The sequence below is a fragment of the Onychostoma macrolepis genome, chromosome 07 (assembly GCF_012432095.1).
Source record: "Onychostoma macrolepis isolate SWU-2019 chromosome 07, ASM1243209v1, whole genome shotgun sequence".
NCBI classification, from domain to species: domain Eukaryota; kingdom Metazoa; phylum Chordata; class Actinopteri; order Cypriniformes; family Cyprinidae; genus Onychostoma; species Onychostoma macrolepis.
In genome coordinates, this window is record NC_081161.1 from 3,738,307 (window position 1) to 3,761,648 (window position 23,342).

Here is a 23,342-nt window from a genome sequence, read left to right on the forward strand (position 1 = left end):
ATTGCTTACATTTTTTTTTTTCAGTGCTATGTTGTTTAAGTAAAGTTTACAAACCGTGACTGAGTGAAATATACTTGAGTATTGTAGGGTAAACTTAAAATAATTAAGTAGAAATTACTCATCAAATTCTACCTGGCCACGTGAAATTTACTTATTTCCTTTACTAATTTTAGATAACTTAGTTAAGTAAATTTGACTTAATTCTGTATTTAAATTTTACTTGAAAAATATGCGCGCGAAAACTTGGAAAATAAAAATTAAGTAAATTTAACTTCTTATTTTTTTCAGTGTAAGCTCGCCTCTTCTTTACACCCAGCGTGGTGCGATGCTGACAAATCATTTTGAAAGCTTCTCTAAGCTGTTTTGATCTTAAAGGAATGTTCACCCTCCCAAAAATCCAGTCATCATTTACTCACCTTCATATTATTTCAAACAAGTATGCTTTTTTCTTCTATGGAACATCGTCTCTCATACAATAAAAGTCAATGGGGTCCAAAACATCTTTTTTCTTTCTGCAGGTTTGGAAAGGTGAATAAATGATGATAAAACTTTTTTTATTTTTTTATTAATAGATTAAACACAAATAAATTAAGCAGAGATCAAATGTTCAGTAACTGTGTTGCTTTAACTCATACTTAAGTAAATTTAACAAGCAGCAAAGATCTTTTTTTTTACAGTGAGAGCTTATGATTAACTGCCTTAAGTTTTGCAATTTGCTGAACTCATGCAGACGCACCTTTTGGCAGAGGTCTGGTGTCCTTGCATAATTTAATTTTGAGTTGGAGCTACCAATTTGAGCAGTAACTGAAACGGGGCGGTGGATTTTTAGTTCCTAACATGCTTAGAGCTGGATCAGGAGAGTAAATGTTGAAATGAAGTGTTATTTTGTGTTTTTTGAGTAAAGGGAAATACCGGGTTAATGTTTAATGTTCAGTTATGTTTGCAGTGACAAATATCTTCTTGGTCATTCTGCAAGCTACAGAAGCTGATTTTAATAGCTTCCAAAAGTGAATACTCATTTTTATAAGTGACTGGTTGCTTAAAGTATGTTAGGAAAGACAAATGTAAGAACCCTGTATTGTCAAACCATGCTAACTGCACAGCATTAATCACCAAAGAAAAGAAAAAAAAGAAAAAAAAGCCAAAAACAACAACAACAACAACAAAAGGTTAGCAATATAAGTAGTGTATTCAAAAAAAAAAAAAAAACATTTTCTAAACATTTTGAGAAAAAGGGCCATTATCCATTATGAAGTAACTGGGGGGAAAGCCTAATGAAATCTTATATGATTTTATTTTATTTTTCTGTATTTAAACTAAAAACACTGCTAAAAGCATGACACCAATCTGATGTTTGCTGACTTGTTGTAGCTGCATACACAGGTTGCCATCGAAACTCATTCAGCTCTCAGCAATTAGATCCTTCAAAACAAATTATACACTGCATCTGTCCTTTTTGTGCTTTTCCTGCTATAGGCATACTTTAAGACATGATGGACCAAGTAAGACAAGATTGAGCAGGTCTTTCTTGCATTAGAGGGATTAACAGCTGCGTCAGCCAAAGCACAGAGAGCGCTGAGGCATTTTTGTGGTTAAAAAACTCCACTAAAGTGTAAGATCAGATCATTCTTAAAAGTGGATGCAGCTGATTTGGTTTTGTCTGCTGTCCACAAATTACACTTTTATCAATATACTATTATGTTAAAAATATTTAAATATATATATAAAAATCTGGCAATGTCCTTTTATTGCTTTTCACCATAAAATATATGATAATTAATATTTCTTTACTTGCAAAAACACAAATTGGACATTGGTATGATATGATATGGTAAGGTAATTAATTGTACAGTTAACCAATTAACAGTTTTTACTCTAGCATTTTAGTCTTAGTTTATTGACATTTTACAGTAAAGATAGCAATAAAAGGACATTCCCAGATTTTTAAAAATATTTTTTTGTCTATTCTTATCTTATAGATTTTTAAATATACATCTTTATTGCATTATTTTAGTATCATGTTATTTGCCTTATTGGTGGCATTTTGTCCTTATGTGTTGGCCAGGTTTATGGACAGGTACACTACCAGTCAAAAGATTTTAACGGTAAGAGTTTTAATGTTTTTTTTTTTAAGTTTCTTCCGCTAACCAAGCCTGCATATATTTGATCCAAAATACAGCAAAAGCAAAATGTATTATTATAATAATTATTATTATTATCAATATTTAAAACAGTTGAGTACCACCCTACCCCCTCCAAAGATCAGCATTTATCTGAAATAAAAAAGCTTTTGTAGCATTATACACTATACCTTTCAAAAGCTTGGAGTCAGTATATTTTTATTTTAAAAGCTTTAAATTGATCAAAAGTGATGAAAAAGACATTTATAATGTTACAAAATATTTCTATTTCAGATAAATGCTGTTCTTCTGAACTTTCTATTGATCAAAGAAACCTTAAAAAAATTATACTCGGCTGTTTTCAACATAATAATAATAATAATAAATAAATAAATAAATGTTTTTTTTTAGCAGCAAATCATAATATTAGGATCATGCGACTGTATAATGATGCTAAACATTCAGCTTTGCAATCACATGAATAAATTACATTTTAAAATATATTCAAATAGAACACTTAATATTTAATATTTTAAATAGTAAAAATATTTCACAATATTACTGTTTTTGCTGTACTTTGGATCAAATAAATGCAGGCTTGGTGAGCAGAAGAGACTTATTAAAACACATTAAAAATCTTACTGTTCATAAACATTTGACTGGTAGTGTAAATATGATATCTTGTAATGCTGTAAACTTTTTCACTTTTTCGTCATGAAACCGGCATAAAGAGAGAACAATAATTTAAGCTACCGTCACCCCTCAGTCGTTCTTCATCGGTGTGTGTGACAAACCCGACAGGAGAGGGCGAGATTTCATCAAAAACAGTCAACAGGTGAGACAGTCAGACCAATCGAAGTGTGCTGGCGGGTCGCCGCCTTTATGCGGAGCATGTCGATCTCGCCCTCTAGTGCGGCTAATGGACCGCCTTCACACGCCTCCAGCTCCAGAATCAGGAGAGAGATTGCTTCACACGCCTTTCAATTCTCCAGCCCTGAGGGATCGAAGAGGAAGACACTTGTTGTGGCACAGAGTGATGAAGAGCAGTACGCATAGGACGCCGTTAGTGTTCATCAAACAGTGAAAACATTCACATGCGTGATCATTTACTGAGCGCTGCGTTCGGATCTCCAAACTTTCAAAGACGCGAGCGATGTGGACAGATGTGCTGCTGATCCAGATCTGAATCATCGAGGTGAGCGAGCACTATCAGTCTGAGTGGTTGTTTTGGGGGTCTGAACTCATTTCTGTTATTGCGCATTATGCAGAATCAGATATACATGCACAGAGGCGCGTTTATCTCCGAGAGAAAGAGAGAGAGAGAGGCTCCTCTCACGCTATGAGGTTATTTTAGTTGCATACTGACACTTCTGTTAGTGTGTGTTTGTGTATTTTCCGTAAGCTCGCCTCTTCTTTACACCCAGCGTGGTGCGATTCTGACAAATCGCGTTTGAAAGCTTCTCTAAGCTGTTTTGATCTTAATGGAATGTTCACCCTCCCAAAAAAAATCCAGTCATCATTTACACACCTTCATATTATTTCAAACAAGCATGCTTTTTCTTCTATGGAACATCTTCTCTCATACAATGAAAGTCAATGGGGTCCAAAACATCTTTTTCTTTCTGCAGAAGAAAGAAAGAAATCCACACAGGTTTGGAAAGGTGAATAAACGATGATAAAAACTTTTTTTTATTATTATTTTATTTATTTTATGTGAACTAGCAATTTAAGCATTAACCATACAGTTGTTTTCCTGTCAAGTCTATGTTATGTAGCCTATTTAGATACTATGTTAGTGTGGATTACACAGTGTCCATCAGGGGGTTGATATAGATCAATGATGATTCTGAAAGAAAACTCGCCGGGAGCGTGCTGTTGCCATTCATGCACATCTGATTAACAGATAAGCCACACACTCTTATTTTAGCATTGTGGGTATTTCAGCAGTTTGCTTCGTACATTCAGATTAACAGCTTTAAGTTAAAGAGGTCAAACTTTATCATTCATTCTGTAAATGCTTGTCTTTAATTGAGCAATGTGTTTACTAGTCAGGTGATATTGACCTATTTCAGAGGCAGCCAAATTACAATTTAAAATCAGTCAGAACTATAGAAATGTATCTTCATGTTTATTTACAAGTAAGTAAACGTGTAACCCCCCCCAGCCCCATAATTCACACCCTGTTTATGACCTCAAAACACTGTCACCATTGCACATGATTTGTAAACTAATGCATTGTGATGTTTGTGTGTGTCACATAACCAGCTCCATATGTCTGGTGTAGTAAACTTGCTTGGTAGCGCACCCGGTACGGTGTTGCACATGTTCCCGCAAAACATGAGTCACAAAAACACATTTCAGTGACTTGTAGAAGCAAGCTGGAATGGCATGTTTGCTTGAGCAAATGTGTTTTTTTATCTCAGGCTTGCTCTTGTTAACGCTATTGTCAGGTTTATGGCAGGTTTAGTGTAGGTAAACTCACAGCGATGCCATAGGAGAACCATTTTTGGTTCCACAAAGAACCATTGAGTCAAAGGTTCTTTAAAGAACTGTGTCTTTCTTACCTTTTTATAATCTGAAGAACCTTCTTTCGCCACAAAGAACTTTTGGTTCTTCTATGGAATCATGAAGCACCTTTATTTTTAAACGTGTTCATTATTTGAAAAAAGATTATAGAGCATTAACCTTTTAGCTGCATTCACTGGACATTTCATTTCTGAACTGCCACAATACGTACAACAACCAGTGATATAAAACTTTGCTATATTCACGTTCATCTGTTTTGGATAAAACTGAATGCGCTTTTGGTGCCACCCAATAGACATTTCACTTTGAACGTGTTCTGAAACATGCTAGAAGCAATTAGGAAGCAATCATTTTGCAGAAATGTTAGCACAGGCACGTTTTTCCAATAAGCCTGAGCTGGAATAATCATCTAAAGCAGCCTCACTGGCAGACTGATGAGTTATTAGCTCTAAACAGAGCAATAAACAAGGATAATTTAGCTACAGAGAAATAAAATACTGACCTGGGGAAAATCAATCCCACAGCCTAGACACGGAGAAGCAAATAGATCAAAAAGCAAAGAGATGCAGAGACAGTGTGAGAAAATGAAGTTCACTAATAAAGACTTAAAAGGAATGGTTTTGTAACAAAATGATTTTGTTGGGCATGGAATATGCAATATAAATGAACCTGCTATTGATAAACACACACATATATTTATTTGTCTCTGTCAGACTACAGTAAGAGTCTGATTCAGAAGACAGCAGCATATTGGAGGTGAAAGCTGGATTAAGCTCAAGATCCAAAAAAGCAATGCCGCAGAGCTTTTTTTAGAAGAAAGATATGCAGAGAGGAGGATTTCAAGACGTGACTCATCAGGAAGACTGATGAAATCGTGTTATGTTTCACTAGAAAAAGTTGTCTGCGAATTTCCAGTCTGTCAGGGTCACTCTTTTTTATTGGTTCAAGGCAGTGTGGGTCAACTGCGATTCTAGCACAATTAAAGCAGTGTCTCACTAGACGACTTGAAAGACTGTAGACTGTTTTTGATGAAACCTCGTCCTCTTCTGTCAGGGGTCTGTCACATTTTCTTCATATAGAATGGACGATTTCCACAACACACACACATACACACACACACACACACACACACACACACACACACACACACACACACACACACCCACTGGTTTGCAATGCAAATAGTTTTACTGTTTACTGCACTTTTTTTTTTTGCTAAAAAGAGGTTTACTTTAACACACTTTCTAATAATTGTTATGTTTATAGAAATATTGTACTTTAAAATAAGATATACTTAAGTGCAAATGCAATGTAATATTTTCAGACGCTTAACTGCATATTAATTGCGATTAAATGAAAATGTATTATAGTTTAAATTTATAGTAAATGCAAATAGTTGAACGTTAAGAGTGATTTTTTTTACTTACATATGACTTTACTTATTTTTATATGTAATTTCATAATTACTGCTATTGTCTTTGAAATATGGTTAAAGTACTGCTGAGTGTACTGACAAGCATTTATAATAAACTAAAATATACTTTAATGTCATTTATATTATTGAAACTTTAATATATTTGTAATTACACATTTGTAAATATGAAGTTGCAGTGTAGTACATGTAAAATACAGTTTACTGTAGATGTAATATCGATTATAAAATGGTTAGGTCCAGTACTTGATTCTGATTGGTCAGCAGCTGTGTTTTATTCACGGTAAAGCACAGCTATGACCGCTTCAACCAACAGTTCTGTGTATCACTGCGCAACATAAGCAATCAGTATAGTGTCAAAACTGCTCCATGTATTATGTTTTTCAGCAAAATCAACTGTTCATTATTTATGTAATGAATTATGAGTGAACCCTGCTGGCTTGTTGCATCATTCACCTTTAATTTTGAGGCCATGCCCTTCCCCCGTCAAAGAAAGTCTTAGGGATGCAACGATTATAGATTTTGCTGGTACGATTATTGTCTGAGGAATAATCACGGTTTTATGATTATGACGATTATTATGCATTTATTAATTTCCCAACATTACTAATGTATAAAATCACATGAACACTCTTTAGATGTTAAAGTGTTATTTATTGCTAGCTTTTGAAACAGAAATAACACCGTAACCAACAATACAGCACAAAATAATAATAAACAAAAGACAAACAAAAGTCCATCTCTCCCATTAGAATGAAAAAAGGTGACCGCTGCTCTGAAAACATCCATGACAGTATTTCTCTTTTGAAAATAAGAAATGGAAACAGATCACAAAAGTATTGAATGTTTTCAGTTTGTAGGCTACATTATTTACATTTCTTTAAAGCGCGCTTAATCGTGAAACTGGTTAATCGCTGCATCCCTACTAATGCATGTATGTGAGAAAATATCATAAATGGTGTTAAAAAAAATAAATAATGAAATGACACAGTCATTAAGAACGGTTCCTATTGTCTGTTTTTATTTGAGCTCCAAGATGATTCTCTTGCCATTTACTGTCACTGTCAGGAACTTTTCTTTAGTGTACCCCCTGTTTTACTGTACCCTCTCAGATTTTCAAGCCAAGTAGATTTTGAAGACAAAAAAAGGCTCTATATATATATATATATATATATATATATATTTGATGCAATCACACTGGTGTGGTTTGATATTTCAGTGTGACGCAACATCATCTGCCAAATTCAAATCTTATTTAATTTATTTATTTATTTATTTATTTATTACAGGGACAATGCATATTAATAAACATTTCTGTCAATATGCCAGAGTTAGCCAGAAGGCTGTTTTTCACTTGCAGTCCCTAGACAGATGGTAAAAGTCATCTGCGTTCAGGCTTTGGCTGGTGCTGAGCCAGATGGGTTTTGACAGCGCTGCGCATTATAACCAATCACAGACGAGTCTGTTGAGCTTATGAATGCAATGGCCAATCAGAGGCATTATGATGAGTCATCGCTGAAATGTTTTGTTCACTGTAAAAAAAAATAGTTGAGCCAACTTAAAATTTTAAGGAAACAAACTTCAGCAGATTTTTGAGTTTTCTCAACTTGTTGTTTTAAGTTTATACAACAAAAATTTGAGAATCTCCCACAAAAACAAGTTGAGCAAACTCAAAAATCTGCTGAAGCTGGTAAAAAATGTTTTTTTAAGTTCGCTCAACTTTTTTTTTTTTTTACAGTGTGCACTGCTCTGGCGAATTCTCTCTTAAAAAACAACACAGTGCAGAAATGCGAATGTAAGAAACATTTCACAGTAAACAGCTTCAGTGATTATAATATTGTTTTTTGAGAGCGCTTGAACTGGAGTCAATGAAAATGTTCTTTGATAATGCAAACATTTCTTTGCTCTCTTTATGTACAATGGAAGTGTTATAATTAGCAACTTACAATGTTTTTATTAAATTTGCGTTAAATACAAAGTCAGACGTATTAAAAATATTTTATGACATGACACCCATATTTGGAACAAGTTAAAATATGGGTTTTATGCATAGGCTAGTTAATAAATTACACTAATATTAGGCTACTTTTACCATAGCCCATTATAGATCAACTAGCATGATCTATAAAGGTGCAAATTGTATTTACTTATATTTAAGAATAGTGATATTTTATGATATAGTTCACACGTTTGGGAAAATTTTGAATAAAAAGGAACACAATTTCAACCGAGGGGGCCTTTAATTGGCCCGTGCCCAGGGCACCACTTCGTCATAATCCGTCCCTGACTTATGTGTGTTAAGAAACATGAAAGTGTCTTTCTTTAAGTACATTTAAGTGACCTTTTTTGCACATTCAGTACAATTAAGCGCACTTCTTGTTTACAAGGGCACCTGTAGTGCATATAATTAATCAGATTTCTCGCACATTCACAAGAAATAACATACTTTTGCATTCAGAAATAAGGTGTATAATATTTCAGCCCACCTCTAAATATTTATACATAACATTTATACTGCTGTAAAGTTATTATCTGTAATTCTTAAACTCTTGTTTGCATCAAATAGTTTGAAAAGCATTGGATACAAGCAGCTAGGACAACAGCTTGGTAACCTCATGAGGAAAACATGACTGCTGCATGAAGTGAAAATCTCAGTGCAGTCTGAGTTTTGTGTTTTGTTCTGAAGCATCTGTTATGGGGATCACCTTTTGTAAGACTGTGCTCAGGAAATGAGGTCTACATGAAGACGCAGTTATGCAAGACGTTTGCATGCATGCAACATACACACAGACGTACTACAGTATTAGCAAATAACTGATGCAGTACCAGTCTGCATGCTGTTACAGAAAGCTTCATGCATATCACTCGCAGACACACGGACATGCAAATATTTCTCTTAGCATGTCTAATCTCAACGAAATAAGGCTGTACATAGTACTGTCTGACTCTGATCCTGGGCCTCTGACATAAACGTTGTAAAAACACAGGAAACACAGCATGACCCTTTCTACTGTCAGTTCTGGTAAACAGGAAGTCCATGAATTTAAGAAAGTGTACTGTGTGAACTTTTCAGGGATGTCTTCACTTCATTTCTGCTAGGACAAGAGTGAGAGATGTACACACACAAAGAGCGTTTCTCTCTGTGAGCTTTGGATGAGAGCGAGTTCTGGTCATTTGCATTTCTGGTTTAATAAAGCTGCATTGTGTTGCTGCTGAAAGACAGAAGCTGGACAGAGAGAAAAACAAGTCTTCCTGTCTGCTCATTCAGTTCACCAGAATTTTACATTAACCTCAGTGAAGCGGCAAGTAAGAGCAGAAGATCTGACTCTCGGTTTCAGTTTTAGTGTGGTTTGTTGGCATGACTTTACTAAAAACTGCACTTGTTCTGTCTGAGTGAGCGTTTGTAGCACAGCTGTGTGCAGTGACAAATGACAAACTATCAGAAGTACGAATAAACAAGTAATATTAGCACATGAAATGTATCTCTTTTTCTCATTTATTCTTTGTGAAATACTCACATAAACAGTAACTTCCGCCGTTTGTTAAGCTGTCAAACTGCTCCATTTTCAGCACAACAGGAAGCATCTGCACTGCGATAGAATAACCAACGGAGAACATTCCCTCTTTCTTTCCTCCTCTCCCCGTTACACACACACACACACGCACACAGAGGGCCACAAGTTTCATAGAGGGCCTTAAACAATGTCACATGTGACCACTTGTGGCCAAAGTGTATTTCAGTATATTACAACCCCATAAAGTGAAGCTGCAACATACACTGGAAACGGACAATAAAAATCTGCTTGCCATTTTATTTACAGATCCACAAGTGAAAGCACAACTTCAGGGATGAACAAAGACCGAAACAACAAACACCAAACAAAGTCACAAATTAAACAAATAAATCAAAACAAAAAAAGAAAATAAATAAATACAATAAATTACTTCCCTTAAATTTTTAGACTTTAATTTTTGGCCAAATGGAAGTGACCAAAAAGACAGATAGCTATAATAATAATAATAATAACTTTATTGGCAAAACACAGCAAAAAGAAACAATGCAACACAAAATTAAACCTTTAACTAAAAAAAATAAATAATAGTATTAATAGGATAGTAGAAAAAGTATTTTCTTGTAAAACACTCTAATAATCTTTGCTCTTTTTACAACTTTGAAAAATAAAAACTCTCCTGAAGATACTGGTTAATAATAATAGATACTGGTTCACAATTATTTCCATTATTCACCATCTCTATCTCCACTACATCACAGGCTTTATGTTTTTATTTCAATGTCAAGAGTTTTTTATTGCAATGAGCAATTCATGTAATTCTCTCTGCGAAGCGGCTTTGCTGCGTGATTATCTTCCCACGTAAAGCCTGTGTTCTTACATCGCTTGAAAACAGCAAAAATGGAGATAATTCTCGTAAGGGTCAAGAACACTTTTGGCACAGTAGACCACTTTTTACCAAGTTCTCTACATCTTCTGCGCTGCAAGAATCCACCCGCATACCAGCTGTCTCTGTCCAAACTAACACACGCTTGGAACAACTCTACAGCTAATGCAAGACTCCAGTGCAATTATCTATAATAAGCTCTTAATGAATAAAATCTGCTGTTCCCATTATTAAAGGCTACTCATCATTATTATTATTATATTCAAATTAATATTAAATAATATTTTTTTTTTTCAAACACACTCACAAACATGCACAAGCGAAATCTACTCTAAACTGGCAGGTTGTGTCTGTAAAAAGACTACAGAGAGTGAGAGAGAATGAATACACCTGCACATCCACATGAACAAACAAGTCTGCCACATTACAAAAAAAGTAGTTTTCTGCAACATAATGGTCTCCGCTGTGGTTCAAAACAGCCGCAAACATTTTCACTTACAGATGCATCTACTTTTGTTCAAAACAATGATAATATGGAAAGGAAACGTGTAACTGTAATCAGGTCTTGAAAGACTGACAGGAAATGCACTAGCATTGAACTGTATAGTGCACACGTATATGTATTATTCTTGACATGATAAGCCCATCAGTTTAGCTCTCGTGACTTGTTTATTGTAAAATAATCGTTTTTAAACCTATATTTGCATTGATTAGTAATTGAGAATGATGCATCATATTCTTTTATTACCATTTCAGATGTATAACGTATAAAAACAAAAATGGTTTGTTGTCCAAAATAAGCTACAAAGTGGGCGATGGTGCATGTTAAAATTATAGCTGTGCAGGATTAGTTTGCGATAAATGTACACACGGGTAGAGGAAGATGCTGTTTTGTGGTGGAACGAAAAAGTCATGTGGTGCAACCAACATGCAGGAAAATATAGCAGCTATCATGTGGCCAAGCATAGAAATGGCCATATCTGAACCTCAGGAAATACAAAATGATAAACATTGCTTGACCGCAGAAGTTAATGAGTGAGCCCAAGCAGGATCTGTTTTTCTCTTGTATAAAATGGATCAAGGTATTGCAGACCACTACAGTTAGGCTAAAGAACAACAGTACTTTGTTGTTGTGCTTTTATTATTATTATTTAACGCAGATGAATAGTTCAGTATAATTGCACTACTTAACTAATGCAACACAGCTAACCTGCTGATTTTATTCCACAAGAGATGACAAACAGAAACTGGACCAATCAGCTGTGAGCAAAGACATCGCTTATGTAATACAATTATTACCCTTGTATGTCTTGCTCTGGAGAGAATTCTAGATATTGCTTTGCAGGTTACATAATTATATGCTATTGGTGATGCTGAGAACATCAGCAAAAATACTGTTTCTTAATGTGGTTCTCTTGCGCACCATTGTCATTTTAAAAGCATGTGACGATCTAGTGAACTCTACAAATCTAGTCGTCTTGGTCAGTCTTCAAAGCCTTGAAAAATGAAAATTTGCTGAAAATGCACTCACCCTCAGGCCATCCAAGATGTAGATGAGTTTGTTTCTTCATGGAAACAGATTTGGAGAAATGTAGCATTACATCACTTGCTCAGCATGAATGGGTGCCGTCAGAATGAGAGTCCAAACAGCTGATAAAAACAAATCCACAAGTAATCCACACCACTCCAGTCCATCAATTAACATCTTGAGGAGACAAATGCTGCGTGTTTGTGAGATAGAAATCCATCATCAAGATGTTTTTAACTTCAAAAATGAGTCAAAATATTACTTTCTCCAGTGAAAAAGTCATGTCGTCTGAATCAGGAGAGAAATCTGCACAGATCAAGCAGTTTTTACAAGTCAAAACAGTCCACAACAGCTCTAAACAAATATGTGTGTGTATTTTGATGTGAGAGACAACATGAGATGGACTTTATCGCTGAAGGAAGACTCATTCACTGCAGAGGATCCATTGGTGAGCAAGTGATGCAATGCTACATTTCTCCAAATCTGATGAAGAAACAAACTCATCTACATCTTGGAGCACATTTTCAGCACATTTTTGGGTGAACTGTTCCTTTAATGCATTATACATGACCAAATATATCTTGAAAAATCGTATGGAGCTTTCAAATGAAATACAAAAACACAAAATTAAATAAAATGTGTAAAAAAATACATAAATACAAAAATAAAATATACAAATTTGACAATCTTCAACAAATAAATGAATTATGTTGACTCTTTCAAATGATTGGCTGCTCACACTTTTATGCACAAGGACTGCAGTGTTAATCATAAACCTTGGGTTTACAGAAAATGCTTATTTAAAATCAGCTATAACTCAAGAGTTTGGAGTCATGAATTTGTTTTTCTAACACAGATGCCATTCCTCTAAATAGCATATTGTGTCTCTCACTTTTCATTCTCCCTGTTTTTCTTTTCCACTGCAGTAAGACCATGTTCTAACTTTGACAGCGAAGATGAAACATCCAATAATGAGAGTGAGATTAATAGTTCAGTGACTGATAATATTACACGCTCATGTGTCTGAATGAAAGCATCGGTGTGAATGATGTTATCTCCTCCTCTGAGTGCTGTGTGTCTGATTAGATCTATACTTTACAGAGTCATAAGAGAAAGATAGAGAATGAATTAAACACAGATGATACTGTATGTATTTCATAGCTGAAGTTAGTTTCTCTCTAGAATGAAGTCAGACTTGGGTTAGGATTATCATTCAAGCCCTGAGCTGTCAGGACACACACTCTGCGGGAGAGACTGAAATATTCAAAACACCTCTGCCATAAAACACCGGACAAACACACACACACTTCGATTAAACCCCTGTGAGGATCAATAGTTCTGGGGTTCTGTCACCAAGCAACAGAAAACAGCTGCTTACAGATGACAATTGCACACACACACACACAATGCACAAACACATATACACACGCAACGCTCATGTTGAGTCTTTTAATTGTATCAGAGACAAACTAGAAAAGCTCAGAAGCTGTTTTATTCAGAACTTTCTAAACTGATGCATTTCTTTCAAAAAAGGTGTTAGAAATTCCAGTTTATATTCAGCTATTCTACTATTGATCATCACAATCCAGGGCTGTCGAGTGTGACAATTGGCTTGCATTTGCAATGAAAAACACTGCATAGGAAAAACTACATGAAATTAACTTGCATGTGAGTGATAAGCTTAAATGGAGGTGTTTATTGGTTGTCTTGTCTGTGGTGTATTCATGTTATCGCACACCTTTGGTCCGATTTTAAACATAAAGCCTATAAAATTACGGAAAGATACTCTTTGTTTGTAAATAAAATAAAAAGCACCCCTCATCACGTCTAAGTGAGGATATTTAACTTTGTCACTAAATAAATAACTAATTTGTTTATGTATTTGTTTATTTATTGTTTGTTTGTAATAAATAAATAGTTTGTCAGTTCATAAAAAAAAAACATACATTTGTATTTAGAAAACAAATAATTGTGAAGAAAATGAAAAATACTTAAAATGTGGTTTTAAATCACATTTAAATTTTGTCATTTTTTCATGATGATTTCATATTTTTTGATGAACTTTTACACCATTTTCAGGAAAAGTACAAATGTAATGGCTCTAAAAATGTAATGTGCTTTTAAAAGCAACATGCTTTTTTTTCTTTTCTTTTTTTAGTTTTTATATATTAATCTACGTGAAAAGTATTTTTATAAATATTATGTGTGTTATTTTTGCAATTAATAATTCATAAATATAGTTCCGCTCTTGGGTAGTCATTCCACATGACATTTTACAACTGCAAAATGTACAGGTTCAAAACCTACTTGGGCTCTGTCATTAACTTTTGTGGGTAAGCAGTTTATATCATTTTCTTTTTGTATTTCCTAAGGTTCAAGTGTGGCCATTTCTCTGCTTGGCCACATAAAAGCTGCTATATTTTTCTGCATGTTGGTTGCACCACATGACTTTTTTGTTGCACCACAAAAAGGATTTTCTTCTCTTCATCTGTGTAGACTTACCTCAACCTGTCGAAGCAACAATTTCAATATGCACCATGGTACGCTTGTAGCTTATTCTGGACAAGAACCTATTTATGTTTATTTGTGTTATAAATCTAAAATGGCTAGAACAGAATATGGTGCATCATTCTCAATTAGTAAACAATGTAATTTCAATGTTTTACAATAAACGTCTTTACTATGCACTTTTTTTTTTTATTCGCTTTGGTACTATTTTCAAAACTTTTAGCAAACTGACAACACTCTCATGTAACTATTTTACGGCAAATTGGTGGTAATTCATATGAATTCTTATAGTCTCACCATACATTTTTATGCAATCTGCTTACGTCCCATTGGCTGTCATATTTAGGTGTGGATCTTCATGCTTATGTTTTTTCTAAAACTCGTACCATGTTGTACATATCACATTGTATGAATTCCTACGAAGTCACCACCTCGTAAAATTAAGTTTAATGTAATGAGAGCATGCAGTTTAATCACCACAACACAATAGTATGATATTCTTTCAATGTACTGTAGTTGAACAAATCAGTTAATTCAATAGCAAACAAAGCATGTAGACATCCTTGTTGCTGAAATACAGACACAAAAATACAGGCTACAGTTGTCACATTAGAAAATACACTTACATTAACTCTCTTACATAACTGACAAAATCCATAATGTTTATAAATGCATCTATAATTAAAGCTGATTTTTCAGCTCAAGGGTGAGTTACATTTGAAGGATGAATTACAGGCTGTGGTTTGGTGCTTGTGTAAGTGTTTCTGTTTTAGGATGTGAAAATTACATAACTGACAAAATCCATAATGTTTGTAATTGAGCTATAACTATAGTTGATTTTCTCAGATCAAGGGTGAATTGCAGTAATTTGGCAGTCTCATGTTGACCTTTGCCCTAAAAAAAACCCCAAATTAGCCTGTGTCTTGTCTGTTGTGTCACGTGATTGATATAAGGCCTGCTGGTTAACGGTTAGTCAATTAACAATAGCCTGTAAAGAATTTGCCCAAATTTGCATCCCTAGTCCTACACTCAGAACAGAAGTCAAAGGGAGGTTTTTGCAGGGTTTCTCAGGATTTGTAGACAGCAGGCCGACTGTGGCTCGCGATTCAGGCCTCGTGTCAGAACTGCTGTTAGTTTGAGTCTGAGAGAGTCTCACTGCAGCTCTTCTATTAAATCTATTATTCTCTTCTCTCTCTCTCTCTATGAGGGCTGTAATTGAAAGTGTCCTCCCACCTCTCTGCAGCAACACACACACACAAATGCACACATTCCACCATACAATGAGATCCTATATAAAACACGCTTCATTTAGCTTAATGGAGGCTTGTGTGTGTGTGTGTGTGGCCATGCATCATTAACCAAGATGCCTTATTTAAGGATCCACCACTGTCTACAGGATTTTCTTTGTATTTTTGGTGGTTTCTGCCAAATATAGAACTGAGCCTAAATTATTAGCCAGTCAGAGGACAGTGAGATGGCTGTTTGGGTGTCATATTTTATTTTTCTCTCTATAAACTGTATTGTTTTGTGCATTTCGTTCATGTGGAATTCTTTGTAGTGGAATATAATTTGTGTTTCCATATGGAGAGGTTGATCACAATGGGATCAGAGTGTGTTGCCATGGTTTCCTATTGGCCACCTTTCTAAGACTGCATGAGCATGTGTGTGTGTGTGTGTGTGTGTGTCTGTTCTGTCAATACAGGAAAGCACAGTAAGTGATAAGTGTGTGTGTTGTGTGAAGGATAGGCTGTGGTTTGGTGCTTGTGTGACCATTCTGTTTTAGGATGTGATAACTTGAGGTTTTCTGTTTATGAAGAGGTCAGTTGCTTGGCAGTCTCATGATATTTTCTGTGCATGTGCATTACGTTAAATGAGTTTATCAGTTGGGACATTTGGTACGTCTGTCATTCAGTCACTGAGGCCTCAGAATGTAGAGTCATGATGCCGTCTTCAGCGGGTGGTTTGGTCAAAGACCAGACGGCAGAGCCTTTTACAAATAACACACTGTTCTGCAGCTCTTTTTATTTCATACTGATGAAAATACGAATAAAATATTTTATACCAATTAAGTTGCATTAGATATTCTGTAAAACCTGCTGTTAGAGTTGCTCTAACACCAAAAATGGCTTTCTGTGTCAATTGTGAGGCAGAAAAGATTAAATAGTGAAATATACTCTTAAAAATAAAGGTGCTTCAAAAGGTTCTTCACAGCGATGCCATAGAAGAACCATTTTTGTTTCCACAAAGAACCATTCAGTCAAATGTTCTTTAAAGAACCATCTCTTCCTTACCTTTTTATAATCGGAAGAACCTTATTTCACCACAAAGAACCTTTTGTGAAACAGAAAGGTTCTTCAGATGTTAAAGGTTCTTTATTATGGAACCATTTAAGCATAAAGGTTCTTCTATGGCTTCGTGAAGCACCTTTATTTTTGAGTATATGCTCTTGCGAGTTAGAGAATTATAAGTACACTTTAGCATACTTTTTAAAACAGTAGCCTACTCATTATTCTTTAAAAATAATATATTTAATGCAAACTGAATGTAATGTTTTTGGACACTTAAATGCATGTTAATGGCAATTAAATGGATTCAATTAGCTGAACTTTAGAGTGCTTTTTAATCCACTTCAGTAGGACTTAAGTACATCTTTATATGTAATTTCATAATTCTATTGTCTTTGAAATATGGTTAAAGTACTGCTGAATCTGAAAAGCATTTGTGGTAAACGAAAATGTACTTTAATGTAATTTCTATTGAAACTTGTATGTTGTGTTTAAAGATAGGGCCTAATTGTAATTACACATTTGTAATGATCAAGTTGAAATTGCACTTTTACAAAAAAGTACACTTTTTAAAAAGCCTAGTCCTGTTTTAACTGAAAGAAACTTGCACTGATTGATCTTGAAATATGTCAGTGCCCTTGTTTTATCTCAAGATGCACACCAGTAATGTTTTTTTCTAAGTCATGTCTATAACCCTACTTTAAAATCCTAATTGAACTATGGCCTAGTCCTGGCTTAAGCTAAGCCCTGTCTGTGAAACCAGGCCTTTAATTTCTGTTTCTTAAGTGCACTTAAGTGACATTTTTGTTTATTTAGTAGTATTATTTTAATATTATCTGGAAGTACAGTATTTTTTTTTAAATATATGAAATTAAAATTTGAAGTACACTATAAAATGCACTTTTTAAAAGTCTACTAAAGTGTGTTAAGAATCGGTCGTGCAAGGACAAGTACTCTCTGTAAGTACACTTAAGTGGCCTTTTATTTCATTAATATTATATGAACTGCAAATACTTTTTTTTTTTTTAAATATACTTTTAAGTTTTGAAGTACACTACAAGTGCACATTCAGTGCAATTAAGGGCACTTCATTTTCACAAGCATGTTTAGTGTGTTCTTCTCCTTACAATAACAATCTCTATTGACAGACAAAAGAGAAGAGGAAGATCACTGGAGGAGAAGAGAAAGACAGAAGGCTGTTAGAAAGTGAAGACAGAGGAAGAAAAAGAGAGACATGATGGATCCGTTACCTGTGGATTCAGGAACAGTGGATGAGTTGGTGGACTTCTGCATACAATCCTTTGGTGAGTCTATAAAGAGACAGTCTTATGCATGAAGACGTTTGGCTGGAACATTTAGTCTGATGAATTAGAGCAGTTGAGAAGCAGAAGTTTCTGCTGCAGATCTACAGAAATGGTGAATCAGCAAACAGTAAGCATGCTTTTTATGAATAAAGCTTAGCTGGTAAATTTGACCAAGGAAGTCACCACAAAAGGCAAGGCAAGTTTATTTTTATAGCACATTTCTTACACAATGATAGTTCAAAGTGCTTTACATAAAAGGAATTAATATAATCATAAAAAAGAATCACAGAAGCAAGGAATTTACATTTTTTAATGATTTAAAAATTGACTTTTTATTAATTAATACGGTTGAGAATTGAAAATGATAATACATAAAATACAATGTTACAGTGCTACACAAAAATGTGTAGGTTTATTTGATGACACTTTAGATTAAAGAACATCTTTCACTATTGCCTAGTTGCTTATTAGCATGCATATTACTAGCAAATTGGCTGTTTATTAGTATTTATATAGCACATATTAATGCCTTGCTCTGCATGACCATTATTAACCCTATCCAATACCTAAACTACTACAAAACAACTACCCATTACTATCAATAAGCAGCAAATTAGGAGTTTCTTGAGTGAAAACACTTAGTTAATAGTGAATTATGTGTTCCCTAATCTGAAGTGTTATTGTTTATTCTTCATTAATGTTCTGAGATGTTTGTGTTTTCAGACAGTGAAGGCACAATTAAAAATACCTCCTTTGTGAAAATGTTTCTGATGATGCATCCTTGGTACATATCTTCCACCGATCTATCCAAGAAACTGCTGCTAAAGTATCCTTTATCTACAAAACCTTCCAGTTGTATTTTTCATACAATCATACTTGGCCAATATATTTCAACTTCATTAGATGGTTACTTACAACCCATGTTAGGTTGACTGGAACTAACTGTCCTGGCATGAAAAGTGCCAAGAAGTTTTCATTCTTGGTAATTATGTAAAGCTAAATGAAAGAATATTTGATGAAATCTGGACTATTTTTTTCCATATTTTCTTTTTGGGTTACATGTTCTGTTGTAAGGTTTGCTGGTGTTAGCATAAAATGAAAGCCTAAATTAAAACTTTACACCCTTAACAAATATACAGGTCACAGGAAGGCAGCACCGAAGATATCAAAGCCAAACTATGCCACCTCGTCAAGTAAGACAAATACTGTATCTCATTTAAACTCTCCATGGCATGTCTTATCTTCTCTTTTTCATTGCATTTTCTCTCCGCTCTTTTTGTATGTAGGTACTGGATTTCCGAATTTCCAGTAGAGTTCGATCTGAATCCTGCTTTGGCTGACCAGATAAAAGACCTGAGAGAGAACCTGAATGCTGGCGGCAATGAAACACAGAGTCAATTGATTGATGTAGAGAGTGTGTAAGTTTACAGACACGCACCCACACACTTATTGTCATTTTCCCACTCTGAAAAGGTTAAGCGGTTCACCAAAAATGAAAGTTCTGTCATCTATTCGCACTGCTGTTCAAAACATGTATATTTTTTATTGGCATCTAGGGTTCCACGAAGAACCTTTAACATCCATGGAACCTTTCCATTGCACAAAAGTTTCTTTATACGCCGAAAAAAATATACTAAATTTTTTTAAGGTAAGTGATTGCAAAAAATTTATTTTGGCTACATTTAAAAAAAAACATGTTGAAAGTTAGTTGACTAAATTTGTTTATTTAAATGTAGCTCAAATAAATCGATTGCAACCACTTACCTTAAAAAATGTTTGTAAATTCAATTAATAATTTTTTTCAGTGTAGTGGAAAAAGGTTTTTCAGATCATTAAAATGTTCTTCACACTAAGAAAAAAATGGTTCTTTTAAGAACTGTTCAGTGAAAAGTTCTTCGGAGAACCCAAAATGGTTCTTCTATCTATTGCATCACTGTGAAAACCCCCTTTTGGAACCTTTATTTTTTTTAGGGTGTATAGAGAACCTTTTGTGGAATGAAAAGATTCCATGGATGTTAAAGACTCTTCATGGAACCATGTATGCCAAAAAGAACCTTTACGTTTTTTAAGAATGTAGCTCTCAAATCTTATTTACGCTTCTGCATTTTCAAATGTATCAAAATCAAAACCACGAGATTTCAACAATAAGTTCAGATAAAATGAGGCTGAGTTGATGATTTGTTTTATTTTCATGTCATGAGGGATGTCCTTACGCAGCACTGTCAGATTTCAGCATGTTAGACAACTGCCAAGAATAACAACATTAGTCATATCTGAAATAACACATTTTTCCGCTGCAGTCCCTCGTATAAATGGAAACGGCAGGTTACCCAAAGAGTTCCATCAATGTCAAAAAAGAGAAAAATGTCTCTTTTGTTTGATCACCTGGACCCCTGTGAGCTTGCTGAACATCTGACCTATCTGGAGTACAAATCCTTCTGCAAGATAATGGTACGTTTGTGAGTACAGGTTTTGCTATCATTGTTGGGATGAAAATACTCTAATTGTCTTCAGAAGAGATAGAAATAGACCAAATAATGTCCTAATTAAAATCTAAAAGTGCTGAAAGTGTCTGTCATGTCTGGGTGGTGTGTTAAGCTGATGCATTTATTTTTATCTTATATTAAGAACTTGATGAGAATGAATCACCATATAGATATCCATACAATCTTGAATATGCAGTTGATTGCATGCATTTGTGTTCTTTAGTCATTTTTTATATTTTTTACAGAATGGTGTGAAACATGGACATGATTTGAAAAGGTTAAATGGCCCTGAAAAAATAGTCACACTTGTTTTGTTTGCATTGGAGATGCAAGCGTTTGGTACTGCACCCAAACAAAATCTTACTGAAAACTCATTTTTTGAGATATCAACCTCAAATTTGGAACATAACTTGTTTAGATTTAGGGCTTTGATTTTGTTTAGAAAAACATCTTTTGGAAAATATATATTTCATATAAAATATTATTTTTGTGCATTTTTCATAATAAACAAACTTCTGTAACTTTTTTTTTAATTCAAAATTTGACAGGTTACGGTCTATGCTCAAAAAATGGTTAATAGGTAATAAATATATCATAACTATTCCGTAAATATAATAAAATCCCATAAAAATACAAAATATTAAATAAAAAACATCAATCTAAAATATAGTACATTCATTTTACTGAAATTATTTTAAAAATCCTGTAATTTTTAACTGCCATGTGAATAACACCAGAGGGTTAAAACAAGACTTTTTTTTTTTTTAGAGAGCATTCAGAAATTTCTTAATGGTAACTTATTGGGAATGCTAGAAAATTGTTCTTACAACGTATTTTTGTTATTCTGTTTAATGTGTGTTTCAGTTTCAGGATTACCACAGCTTTGTGATGCATGGCTGTACGGTAGATAACCCCATCCTGGAGAGGTTTATTACGCTCTTTAACAGCGTCTCGCAGTGGATTCAGCTGATGGTTCTGAGTAAACCCACCGCACCGCAGAGAGCGGCTGTGATCGCACACTTCTTACAGGTTGCACAGGTCAGGAACTCTAACTTACATCAGACATCTATGTATGTCTATCAAAAAAAAAGTTGTTTGGTACATTTGTACTTATGTTATTGCAAAACACTTTTGCCACAATTGAGGTGGGCTACAGGTAAGGTTAGGGACAGGTTTCATGGTATGAGTTGGTTTAAGGATAGGGTAAAGTGTAAGGTCAACAATGTAATTATAAAAGTAATTACAGAAATTAATTGCAGATGTAGTTATATATGTGACTACATGCAAATGTATTTACAGTTTTTTTCAACTGCTTATACACATTTTCAAAACTTTACACACAAATCCAAGAATTGAACACACAGAATGCAAAATGCCTCACATCTCTTGCAAAATGAAGCACTGCATTCAAAATATCACTAACACATCTCAAAAGCAAACACGTAATATTAATTCCTGTTAGATTTTTGTGTGTTACATAGAGAATTGTGTGTTGTGTTTTGCAAATTGAAAACGAGAATTAGTGTATGGTTTTGCAGATTTGGTGTGTGTGTCACGGTGCACACAGCAGGGAGGAACGAGGAATACGGAGACGAGGATAAACTTCAAAATAATAGTCTTTAATCATGACATCAGGACAGGGCAAGACAAGGCAAGGCAGACACAGACAGGAACACCGGGGAATAACGAGTAGACCAGACGAAAGCTAACTAAACAGGCAGGAACTAAATACACATGACAATCACTGATAATTACTAAAACACGGCTGGACAAGACTTAACTAATAATCACACTTAACAAGGACCGGAACAAGACCAAATATGGACACAAGAGGCGGGAACACATGACACACACGACAGAGGACTGACAGTGTGCTTCTGCTGTTTGAATGTCAGCTTTCAGAAATTGTGTGACAAGTAAAGATTTTGTGTGTAAGCAGTTGAAAAAGAAAATGTAAATGCATGTACACTGTAAAAAAAAAAAAAAAAAACGTAAATAAAGATTATTAGAGTACATTTTTGGAAGAAAATACTATTTCAGTCTTCAAAATGTCATGTTTGATTCAATGTTTTTTTTCTTTGTAATTAATTGTAAACTTAACTATCCATTTCTGAGTGAAAATTGTTTGTACACTATTTTTTTTCAATGTACAATGTAAAACATGTATGTAATGAATATGTATATAATGAATGTGTTAAATTATTCATTTTAATGTAAGCTCATATACACCCAAAAAAATGACAATTCTGTCTTAATTTATGTCGTTCCAAACCTGTATGAGTTTCTTTCTTATGTTGAACACAAAAGTAGATATTTTGAAGAATTTTGAAGAACCAAACATTTGTTGGTCCCCATTGATTTCCATAGTAGGGAGGAAAATACTATGGAAGTCAATGGCTACTGTCAGCTTTTAGGTTACCAACATTCTTCAAAATATCTTCTTTTATGTTCAACAGAAGAAAGAATCTCACAGGTTTGGAATGACATGAGGGTGAGTAAATGTAAGATTAAAATATCCCTTTAATGTAAACTGGGGCAGATTTTTGATCTTATTTAGGTACAGAACGTATTGGCACATTTGGGCTTGTATGTGCTTGGTCTATGAATTCTTTGTGTGATTGAAATGATAATTTATAGGGTTGCTAACACCACTAGTACAGTTACTAGTTACTACTAGTAGTTATAAGCACATATAACAGCTGCTGAGTGCAAATCAGCAAAAAGCCATCTGTGAAAAAAGGTAAAACCAAAGACC

At 34.4% G+C, this 23,342-nt stretch overlaps 1 protein-coding gene across 1 annotated transcript in view; it reads left to right on the forward strand.

Annotated features, from left to right (window-relative positions):
• Positions 1 to 2,954: 2,954 nt before the first annotated feature.
• The window catches only part of LOC131544217 (RAS guanyl-releasing protein 2), a 29,504-nt gene continuing 9,116 nt past the window's right edge, over positions 2,955 to 23,342 (forward strand). The window contains exons 1-7 of the mRNA XM_058782268.1: positions 2,955 to 3,315; positions 17,946 to 18,101; positions 18,825 to 18,927; positions 19,241 to 19,294; positions 19,388 to 19,519; positions 20,402 to 20,552; positions 21,452 to 21,625. Coding sequence (XP_058638251.1) covers positions 18,032 to 18,101; positions 18,825 to 18,927; positions 19,241 to 19,294; positions 19,388 to 19,519; positions 20,402 to 20,552; positions 21,452 to 21,625 — 684 coding nt within the window. The 5' untranslated portion in view covers positions 2,955 to 3,315; positions 17,946 to 18,031. The remainder of the gene's footprint in view (positions 3,316 to 17,945; positions 18,102 to 18,824; positions 18,928 to 19,240; positions 19,295 to 19,387; positions 19,520 to 20,401; positions 20,553 to 21,451; positions 21,626 to 23,342) is intronic.